This window comes from Phodopus roborovskii, unplaced genomic scaffold, assembly GCF_943737965.1.
Source record: "Phodopus roborovskii unplaced genomic scaffold, PHOROB, whole genome shotgun sequence".
Taxonomy (NCBI): domain Eukaryota; kingdom Metazoa; phylum Chordata; class Mammalia; order Rodentia; family Cricetidae; genus Phodopus; species Phodopus roborovskii.
In genome coordinates this window covers 11,756,071-11,767,275 of record NW_026126636.1, presented here as the reverse complement: position 1 = coordinate 11,767,275, position 11,205 = coordinate 11,756,071, and the positions used below count along the sequence as shown (strand labels likewise).

The 11,205-nt window shown below is 52.9% G+C and overlaps 1 protein-coding gene across 2 annotated transcripts; it reads left to right on the top strand.

Annotated features, from left to right (window-relative positions):
- Positions 1-2,913: 2,913 nt before the first annotated feature.
- Kptn (kaptin, actin binding protein) lies at positions 2,914-11,205 on the top strand. 2 transcript variants are annotated; one of them, XM_051207252.1, is made up of 12 exons: positions 2,914-3,191; positions 3,663-3,745; positions 3,861-3,945; positions 4,020-4,074; positions 6,365-6,440; positions 6,541-6,614; positions 7,145-7,254; positions 7,332-7,409; positions 8,095-8,167; positions 9,158-9,293; positions 9,380-9,550; positions 11,056-11,205. In XM_051207252.1, the coding sequence occupies exons 1-12, from the start codon at positions 2,969-2,971 to the stop codon at positions 11,179-11,181; spliced, it is 1,290 nt and encodes a 429-aa protein (XP_051063209.1). In that variant the 5' UTR covers positions 2,914-2,968; the 3' UTR covers positions 11,182-11,205. The 2 variants fall into 2 exon arrangements, with proteins under 2 accessions (XP_051063209.1, XP_051063208.1); XM_051207251.1 differs by having other exon boundaries at positions 8,092-8,167.

Genomic DNA, 11,205 nt, shown 5'->3' with positions numbered 1-11,205 from the left:
CCTTCTCCCACACTACCAGAGGAGATGGCAGGAGCCTCATACCCAGCCCACCCCACCTTGGCTCTGCCGGGGCCCGGCCCCTCCCTGTGGGATTGCCCTGGCTGAAGCAGGCCCAGTAGACACAGTGGAACTTGCAGACACCCTGCTCTGCTCCTCTGCCCGCCAAGAGTGCCCCCACAGTTTCAGTCAATTGATAACTTTGGCCCTCAGCTCTGGAGAAACCTGAGGCTGGAGACTGACCATCGTCCACCATGTGCATCGCTGAGAAGGCCTATGAGAGTCTGCCGTCCAGTCCACTCCCCAGTCTTGAGTCTCAACCCTGACTCTGCTTCCAAACCATACACCATCTACAAGCCAGGGTCCCACCCTGCTGCTCTGTGGTTAGACTGCGCTCACCACCCTTCTGGTGCTTTGGAAGCTTCTTAAGTGGCTCAGGTACACAGTAAGGTTGGAAATTAAGTGACCATGGACTATAAATTGCCGTGTGCGTCAGAAGCAGCCTGAAGAAAAACTGCACAACCTGGAGTGACAGCTCAGAGGGTCAAAGCACTTATGCAACAAGCACGAAGACCCAAGTTCAGATCCCCAGCACCCACATTAAAAAGCACCAGCATAGCTGGGCATGGTGGTGCACACCCTTAGTCCCAAACTCAGGAGGCAGAGGCAGGCTGATCTCTGTGAGTTTGAGGACAGCCCGGTCTACAGAGTGAGTTCCAGGACAGCCAGAGCCACACACAGAGAAACCCTGTCTAACAAACAAAACTAAACACTGGCATGACCACATATATACGTGTAACCCAGGAAGGTTTGGTACTGACAGAGAAGGTTTGGTGGCCAGAAGCCTAGGATCAGGTTCAGCAAGGATCTAATGGTGATAACAGGGCAGCTGATGGCCCATCTTCCCATGTGTGTGGACGGACGGCACACGATGCATTCATTACATTCACACAGACGCAAAATTTGAGAGGCCGTGCCAGCCCTCAGGTCCCTCAATTCACAGGACAACTGCTAGGTGCCAGCAGGGAGCACAGAGCTAGGCCCACCTGCCAGGGGTTCTTCCTCACCAAGCCGGGAACCTGGAATTCTCCAGCTCCTTACTTCCATACCCACATTACGTCTGAAGACTGCCCATGTGAGATCTCAGTACTAACAACATAATGGCCAAGGGCCTGCCACATGGTTGGAGGTCTGTAAGTATGAGTATGCACATGTGCCATGGCCCACGTGTTGGGGGTAAGAAGACATTGTCAGTCAACTCTTTTTTTTTTTTTTGTAACCTTTGAGACGGTCTCACTATTTAACTTTGGCTGTACACCAGGCTGGCCTCACCTCAGAGCTCTGCCTACCTCCATCTCCTAAGTACTGAAATTGAAGACATGGGCGAGACAGGGACTTCCGTATACTGCCATGCCGAGTACTCCAAGCTAACTGGAGCTTCCAGCTCCACCTCCACAGGAGTCGTGGGGGTTTCAGAAGTTCTGGATTCCACAGATTGAATTTGGGCTGTGAGTCTTGCACTGCAAGCACCTTTACCATCTGAGCCATCTGCCTGGGCCATAGTTGTTGTTTTGGGTTTTTTTTTCCGGGGGAGGGGTTGTTTTATTTTTGTAACATGTTTACGGAGCCTGCTTTGTATCGGGCCATGTGTTCTAGGTACTGAGGTTTGATTCTGACAAGGAAGTAACAAATGCAGGCCCCCTGAGGGCCTCCACCCTGGGAGCACCTGGTTTTCAATGCATCACTGTAAAAAAGAAGCATCCCTGCTTTCCCTGAGCTCTGGGCTCATCCGCTGTAAAGCCCTTTGCACAGTTCTGGAGAGGAGTTTGTGAGGAGCTCTGTAAAGGGTGTGATGGCAGCAGGTACAATGTGAGTGGGTTGTGCAGAATGTCAGGGATGTTCAATATCAGCAGGTGGTCTCAGGATGGACAGGTTAACTGATCTTTCCCCTGGGGGAAGAATACACTTTACTATTTTAAAAGCAATATTGCTTAAGTATGAAGTTGTAATTTATTTGTGTTTAATACTAGCTGCTGCTTACTACCTGTGTGGTCTTAGGGAATTTACTTACATCTTTAAAACAGATATCTAAAAGTACTCTAGGGCCAGCAAGATGGCTTAGCAGGTAAAGGTACTTGCCACCAAGCCTGGCTGCCTGAGTTCAATCCTCGGGACCCACGTAGTGGAGAGACCTGACCTCTGTTCACATGACATGGTACACAGTACACATGCCCATACGGAAGACATGTTTGTGCTCTCAGCACTTAGCGGACAGAGGTAAGAAGAGTGTCATAAGTTTGAGCCCAGCCAAATCTACGAAGCAAGATCCTGTCTGTAAAAAGAAAAAAGATGCCCCTCAGCCTCAGCTTGATATGAGTTTTAATTAAATTGACAGGTAGAATGTGCTTAAGTTTTTACTTCTTGTTTGGATGGTGGTTGTTGGGGAATGAGTATACTTTTAGGTGCGTGCATGTGCGTGTGTGGGTATGTGTGGTGCGTGTGTGGGTATGTGGTGTGTGTGTGTAAGAGAAAGAGAAAAATGGGGCTGGTGGTATCTCATGTAGGCAGGCTGTCTGGAAACTTAACTACATACTCAAGGCGGGGGCCCAAACTATGTAGCAGAGGATAGCTTGGAACTCCTGCCCACCTGCCTCCACGTCCCCAGTGCTGGAATCACAGACGTGCTCCATAACGCCTCCCCGCTCCCCGGCTCATGGTTATTTGTATTCTACTTTCCACACCGCTTAAAAACAGGCCCGGAACGGTCTCCATATCCCATGTCAAGTCCTGGAAGACCCTTTCCTTAGCTCTGAAATGGGAAAGAACAGACCACGCAGGCGCAGGAAGCCGGGCGCCATCTTGGTAGAGGGCACCGACGGCAGCTTCTTGACGTCATCAGTGCGCGCGAGTGGCGGGTCCCTAGCAGGCTGGAGAGCAGCAAGCCAGCTGGGACTGACCGCAGAGGGCCGGGATGGGGGAGGCAGCCGTGGCGGCAGGACCCTGTCCGCTCCGCGAGGACAGCTTCACACGGTTCTCCTCGCAGAGCAACGTGTACGGACTGGCAGGAGGAGCCGACGGGCGAGGGGAGTTGCTAGCCGCCACTCTTAAAGGCAAGGTGCTCGGCTTCCGCTACCAAGACCTCCGACAGAAAATCCGGCCTGTGGCCAAAGAACTGCAATTCAACTACATCCCCGGTGCGTGGCGCTGTGGTGTCGGGGGCGGGACTGGAGTCTGGTGTTGAGGAGTCTGAGTTGGTAACTGATGCGAGGTCAGGGTTAAAACTGGCAATCAAAAACCGGGCGGTGGCGCACGCCTTCAATCGCAGCACTCGGGAGGCAGAGGCAGGCGGATCTCTCGAGTTTGAGTCCAGCCTGGTCTACAGAGCGAGTCCAGGACTACACATGGAAGTCCTACCTCGATAGAAAAAACAGGCAGAAACCCCTGGTAATCACTGGGGCCCGGTGCAGAGGTCGTTAGGGCCTGAAAGTAGTTAGGGTCCATTCCTCAAATACAGAGGTTAACAGCCTGGTACTCGGTGGTCAGAGGTCATGGTACTGGTGGTTAGGACTCCCGCAGACCCAGATTTTACTGCAGTGATAGGAAGTCAGTGTGGTTTGCAGAAGTAGACACCTGCCCAGGCGGTGAACTTTGAACCCCTCTTGCAGTGGATGCGGAGATCGTCTCCATCGACACCTTCAACAAGTCACCCCCGAAGCGGGGCCTGGTTGTGGGCATCACATTCATAAAGGTACCGCAGCACCCTCCACCTGTCCACACCCACCAGGCCCGCCCCAAGTGCCCTGAATCTGCTCCAAATGCCTCCCCGCCCCTGTAGCTCCGCTGAGGGCAGTCTCCACCCCTAGGACTCAGGAGACAAGGGCAGTCCTTTCCTTAACATTTACTGTGACTATGAGCCTGGCTCCGAGTACAACCTGGATTCCATTGCAGGTGAGTGGCGCCCGGGGGAGAGGGTGCGCTGGGCTGGCAGGTGCTGCTGAGCTCAGCTTGTGTCGTTTCTGCAGAGAGCTGCCTGAATTTGGAACTGCAGTTCACGCCTTTCCAGTTGTGCCACGCGGAGTGAGTGATCTTCCTCTGAGGCATTTGCCCTAGCTGGGAAACAAAAGGGTTTTAATGGACTAAGGGTTAGAAACAGGTACTGTTAAGAGGCCAAGAAGTGATGGGAAGAATAATCAGGAAGTGGGGTCTCACGGGGCGGTAGCAGACTGGAACCCACACACCCGCCTGCCATCAACCATCTTACTCTGAGGTTGCTTTCTGGAGAGAATGCAGGCAGGATGACTAGGGGGCCACCGTATTGTCACCTCTCAGGCAGCTCATTCCAGAGAGTTAACTGAGCAGCTGGAACTCAACCCTAGAGGTACCGGATCGCTGCTTCCAAGACCTGAGGCCACAAGCTCCGAGGTCCCCATATTTTAAAGATGCAGTTGAAGGCTGGGGATGCAGCTCAGGCAGTACAACATTTGCCTAGCACACACAAAGCTCAGGGTTCCATCCCCAACACCACATAAACTAGTTTTGGTGGTGCGTGCCTCTAATTCCAGCATTTGGGAGAAGATGGGGGCAGGAGGACCAGATCAGAATTTTGGTCAAGGTCATCTTGGGCTGCATAATAAGTTTAAAGGCTAACCTAATTATATAGACCTTGTCTCAAAAGACAGATAGACAGACAGAAAAAAGAAAAGATTGTAACAAGCCCAGCAGCTCCTGAGAATCTATAGAAGGACTTGTAAGGAGGGCCAATACAAAGTATCTAGAATCTTTAGGTTCTAGAATCCCAAAGCATGAGAGTTCTACTCCAGGGATTCAGAAATCCACTGATAACAAGGATTGACATTTTTTTTTCAATTTTTTTTTTTTTTTCTGTCAAGGCTAAGTTAGTAAATGCTGAGTTTGGAGGGTTAGACAGTATCATAGCTACACAATTCTGCCACTGGAGCAGCAAACAGCAGTTGACACTAGATGACTGGCTGGGGTTGTGCCAATAAAACTTTATTGACAAAAAAGCACTTAGTGAGTTGTATTTGGTCTACCGGTCCTAATGACCAACCTCTGTAGTCTAGCAGGTGAGAGTTATAAAAAAAATGAGGCGTTTGGGGAGTGGGGGGGGGAATACATGCATGTGCTTTTGCAAGTATGTACTGGTATACATGCATGTATGTGCATACCTTATGAATCAAAGCCTCACTGTATATATAGCCCAGGTGAACCTTGAACTTGAAATTTACCCACCTCAGCCTTCCCAGTGCTGGGATTACAGGCAAGCATTACCCTGGCAGATCTGGAATCTAGAATATTCCAGATGAAGGAATTAGCATGATTTGAGATAGTCAGGGTAGAGATTTCTAACAGTTCTGATCTGCCAGAGGAGACAAAAAATAGGGTTCAGAATCCTGAGGTTCCAGAAGGAAGAGGTTCCAGTGGTGTGATTCTCTGTTGTTATTTGTTTGCTGAACTTTTTGTTTTATTTTGTTTGGACAAAGTCTTTGTGCCCTAGCTGTCTTAGAACTCACTATGTAGACCAGGATAGATCCACCTTCCTCAGCCTCCTGAGCACTAAGATAGATGCTTTTATATTTACTTGGATGCAAGAGGGCCCCGCAGCATGGGGGTGGAGGTCAGAGACAACCCGAAGGAGTTGGGGCTCTCCTTCCTCTCTGTGGTCTCGGGAATCGAATCCCAGTGATCCCAAATGGTGGAAGTTGCCTTCACCCACTGAGCCATCTTATCAGCCCTTGCTGTGAGGTTTGGCAGGCTCATTCTAGAGGACCCTCTCTTATACCGAGTGAAGATTCTAGCAGCCAGGGGCTGTCAGGGCAGGTCTCTCAGCAGCTGCACTTGGCTATTCTGAGATCTCGAAGTTGTGGAACTCCAGGGTTGGTGTCCGTAAGTCTGTAGAACACTAAGCCACACAACTGGCATTCGAGTTGAGTCTCTGAATGTTAGTGTTCATGCCGGCAAAGTTTGTTTGTTTGTTTGTTTTCTGAGACAGGGCTTTTCTGTGTGACAGTCCTGGCTGTCCTGGAACTCGCCTTGTAGATCAGGCTGGCCTCAAACTCACTGAGATCCATCTGCCTCCGCCTCCCAAGTGCTGGGACTAAAGACGTGGGCCACCACTGTCTGGCTTCAAAGTTTTGTTTTTACAAACACATATCTCAGGCTGGGTGTGAGTGGTTACAGGTAGGAGGATCAGGAGTTCAAGGTCAGCTGTGGCTATATAGTGAATTCAATACTAGCCTGGGACACATGAAAGCCTGTCTCAAAATAAGCTGACAGTGGCATTTCTAAATCCCAGGAGGAATTCAACTCCAGTCAAGTCCTAGCACATTCTAGATTTCTCTGCTTTCAGAGTCCAGGTTGGGGACCAGCTGGAGACTGTCTTTCTCCTGAGTGGGAATGATCCAGCCATTCATCTCTACAAGGAGGTAAGGTGGGCAGGCTGGGCATCATCCGGCAGGGTTCCCTGCGGTGATGGCCTGTTGACTTACTCCACCCCTTATTCTGGGGTGGGTCTCGTTCCCCCAGAATGAGGAGCTACATCAGTTTGAGGAACAGCCTGTGGAAAACCTCTTCCCAGAACTCACAAACCTGACTAGTAGGTAGGAGGGGACCCCACCCACCCCCTACGCTGGGCCCAAAGAAGGGACCAGGGCCCTGACCGCAGAGACCAGATAGAGCAGGCCACCCTCTAGTACAGTACACAGTAGGGACAACCTTAGAGAAACTAGGAAGCATGGAGGGGTGTCACTCAATTGGTAGATCTCTTGCCTAGCATACTCAAAAAACCCTGGGTTCCGTAATCCAGAGCACCACAAATTCCAGGCACCTGTAACCCCAGCACTCAGGTGGCAGAGACAGGAAGGTGGGGAGTTCAAATTCATCCTTGATGGTATCATGACTTGGAAGCTAGCCTGAGCTACATGAGACTCTGTCTTTAAAAAAAAAAAAAAAAAATAAGGTAGCATGCATGTTCTCAGGAAATTGCTCGTGAGTGCATGTCCCCAGAGCAAGCAGAGTGGGGCTCAGTGTGCATGTGTGATGGCGGCTGGCCCCCTAGAGAATCAGGCAGCGGGGTCCTGATGCTGAGACATCTCCACGTATTTCCACCCGCCCATCGCCCTCCTACCAGTGTCCTCTGGCTTGATGTCCGCAACCTGCCTGGCTCATCCCGGCGGCTCTCAGCTCTGGGCTGCCAGAGTGGTTATGTGCGTGTGGCTCATGTCGACCAGAGGAACCGAGGTGAGGGTCAGGCCTGGGCTGGGTGGGGGAAAGCCCAGGAACGGGGACAGACCCCTGAGCCCCTGCTCTCCACACAGAGGTCTTGCAGACATGGACAGTCCTGCAGGACGGGCCCATCTCCCGAGTGATTGTGTTCAGCCTGTCCAGCCCTGGCGGTGAGCTCTGCTCTAGGCCTGGAGGGTGGGCTCTGCAAGCCCAGCTCTCCCCACCCTGAGTCCACACGCATGCTCCGCCCTTCTGGTGCCCCTCCAACCACCCCGGTCATTTCTTTTAGCATCCCACCTTGTTTTCTGCTCTGCAGTCTAGCCTTGGACCTTTACTGTGCTTACACCTTTCCCTTTGTGGTCTAACCTTCACCCCTCATTTTGTCTCACACTGGCTCTCCCCACCCCGGCCCTCTCTCCCTTTGACTGACAACTGCTCTGTCGATCATGGTCTCGTCCCACCCCCTGGTGCTTGCTACTCTCTTCCCATTCCTTGACCTTGGTCTGTCCTGTACTGACATTCACCTTGACCTGCCCTTTGCCTTCTAAACAGGGTGTCCCCCCGCCCAATCCTCATACTGTGGTCTAACCTTAGACTTCAGCTCTGGTCTAACTTTTGTCTCTCCTGTTGTGTTCTAACTTTAGACTTTTTTTTTTTTTTTTTAATATTCATCTAACACCCGTCTAATGTCTGGGCCACAGTCATTTCGTGTAGTCCAGCCTCTAACCCTCCCTGTGAGGCACAACCTTGGGTCTTTGTCCTGAGGTCTAGCCTTCATTCTTCACTGCAGGAGGGAAAGGGACAAGGAAGAGCCTGTCCCCGTAGGCCCTCCAACTCCCGTCTCTTCCATAGCAGCTGAGGACAGCCCACAGCAGGAAGGATACAGTCTGCTTGTTGCCAGCATGCTGGAGCCAGCTGTAGTGTACTGGTGAGTGCACTCTGGGTGCAGTCCAACCTCGTGCCTGTGTGTGTGGTCTAACCTTGTCAACCCTTTGGGGTGGTTAGGGTCGGGAGGGATGCTGTGACCAGGGAGGAGGGAGGAGTACTCACATCTGGGTCTTGTAGAAAGTTTGTTAAGGGTGGCTATATCTTCCTACCCTTAAAGATACCCATACCCCTGGTATGGGTGGGTCAGGGGTGCCAGCAGACACCCAGTCAGGAAGGCTGACAGTGCTTGGCAAATCCCCTGGTGTCAGTATTCCCGTCATCTTGGATTTTAAGCCACCCAAAATTGTGAAACTGTAAAGACAGTCAGCTTTGTGTGTGCTGGGGAGTGAGGCAGTATCTCAAGAAGTCAAGGCTACCCTCCAGCTACATAGCTAAGGATGGCTTTGAACTCTCAGCCCCCCGCCTCTGCCGTCTGAGTGCTATGAATACAGTCTGTGTGGTGCTGGATTAAACCCGGGGCTTCAGTCATCTACACTCTACCAACTAGACTACATCCCCGCCCTTCCAACCTCTCCCACTCCTCCTCCCCTCACTCAAGTACGAGTATGTGCCCACACGCTCCCGGCACCAGCTCCTGTGAGCTAGTTCCGTCCAGCTCTGGCACACTCTGGCTTGGGAGAGAAAATGTCAGAGCAAGCGCAGAGTTGCCCATGCTCCGTAAGGCACCAGGCCCTTAGGTGAGGGACCAGGGCGCCCGCGTCTCCCAGAGCCACCATAGGGGTATGCACCTGGAAGGTCAGTGTGGCATCCAGGGTGGGGTCTGCAGGATGGACCCAAGGCCATGCACCGGAGTGACAGGTTGGCTCTGTGTGGGAACTTCAAAGTTACAAACATGGAAACAAAGACACACAGCTCCAGGGAAGTGTCTGGACCACAGGGGGAGCTAATCGGGCATCACCTACAGTCTGGAACCAAAGGCAGGAGGGCCCTGCCAGCTGACCTTCCATTACCCCATGTTGGGGACCCTCAGGGACCTTCTGAACCAGGGCCTGGAAGACCAACTGCTCCTGCCCAGCAGCGACCAGTTCGACAGTGTCCTCTGTGGCCTGGTCACTGACGTGGACCTCGATGGACAGCCAGAAGTCCTGGTGGCCACCTATGGACAGGTGGGTCTTGAGATGAGCCTGTCACTCATCTGTGATCCTACAGTGACCCTCCTTGGCCTGTGTGACCTTGACCCCTCTGCCCACAGGAGCTGCTCTGCTATAAGTACCACGAGCTGCCTGAGGCCAGCAGAGGCTTCCGCCTATTGTGGCGTAGGACCTTCGCCAGCCCTCTGCTGGCAATGGCCCATGTGGACCTGACTGGGGATGGGCTTCGGGAGCTGGCTGTGGTATCCCTGAAAGGGGTGCACATCCTCCAGGTACCACTCTTTATTTGTTTATTTGTAGGGGAAAAGCTCTTTCACCGAGCCACGCCCCCAGCTCCTCACTGGGGGATTCTAGGCAGGGGCTCTACCGCCGAGCCACACCCCCAGCCCCTCACTGGGGGATTCTAGGCAGGGGCTCTACCACTGAGCCACGCCCCCAGCCCCTCACTGGGGGATTCTAGGCAGGGGCTCTACCGCCGAGCCACACCCCCAGCCCCTCACTGGGGGATTCTAGGCAGGGGCTCCACCACTGAGCCACACCCCAGCCCTTCACTGGGGGATTCTAGGCAGGGGCTCTACCACCGAGCCACGCCCCCAGCCCCTCACTGGGGAATTCTCAGCAGATGTTCTTGTTGAGCCGTACCCCCAACTCTTGGTTTTTGAGACAGACTGTCACTCTAGCCCTGCCTCAGCCCCAGGAGTAGCTGGGACTACAGGCCCTTGCCATCTGGCCGTGCACATGCCGTATTCTTACTTTCACCTGAGGCCCATGGTCTCCAGGCATTTCTTCCAAATTCTGTTGGTCATTCTCGTGTTGTCTACCCCATCCCTAGAGCTAGCCATCAGGCTGGTCTTGATCTACTTCAATGTATTTGATGTCTCTGTTTGGATGCAGCCTACCCTTTCCCACCTTAGCCTGCTTTCCCTTCCCATCTTCCCTTGATAATGTGGTCTAACCACAGCTCACTGGTAAGTTTCTGACTTCTTCATTACACTTTGTGTGTGTGTGTGTGTGTGTGTAGGCCAAGGAGGATTTCAGGGGTGTGTGTCTGTCTGTCTGTGTGTGTAAGGCCACAGAGGATTTCAGGTGTCCTGCTCTATCATCTCCATCTCGCTGCCTTGAGGTGGAGTGTCTTACTGGGCCTTGAGCTTGCAGCTCACAAGCCGCAGGGCAGCCTCTCTGAGGCCTCACCTCAACCCCTGCTGCTTTCCACTTCTATGTGGTCCTTGATCTGTTGACCTCTCGTTTGCTGCCAGGACCTCACCTTGGTCCTTCCCACTGTGGTCTAACCTCAACTTCTCTCTAACAGTTGAACCTCAAATTTCCTTAATGTCATTTAGCACCATCTGTCCATTGCACAGGTTACTTTTGTATTTTTTCTTTCTCTCTTCCCACTTATTCATGTGTGTGGCACTTGGTATCAAACCCTGTGTGCTGTGCCCACCCAGCTTGTGGGGGCTGGGAAAGTGAGTTATACTGTGTAGCCAAGGCTGTCCCAAAATGCACAAGTCCTCTTGCTTTGGCCCCTCTCACACTGGCTTCCAACCTCAGCTCTTTGCATTTAGGGCCTGAGCTTTGCCCCGCCCACAGGGAATTGGCCCGAGCCCCTCCTGCTGAGTCTGACCTCCACTCCTACCGGGGAGGGGAGGCCCATTTTCACCCAACACCCTGGGGTCTGCTGTCCGCCCGCCCTCCCACTGGGGCTGAGCCCCTGCCCACAGAAGGGTCTAGCATGCCCTCTACTGTCCCCGCTTACCCTCCCTTTTTGTCCCCCCAGCACAGCCTGATCCAGGCCTCTGAGCTGGCCTTGACCCGGCTTCGTCGTCAAGTGGAGCAGAGGAAACACGAGCAGGGCCTCGGGGACAGAGCGGGTCCCAGGCCTGAGGAGCCCCCAGCCTCCTGAGCACTCCCTCTTCTCCAGCCTGGG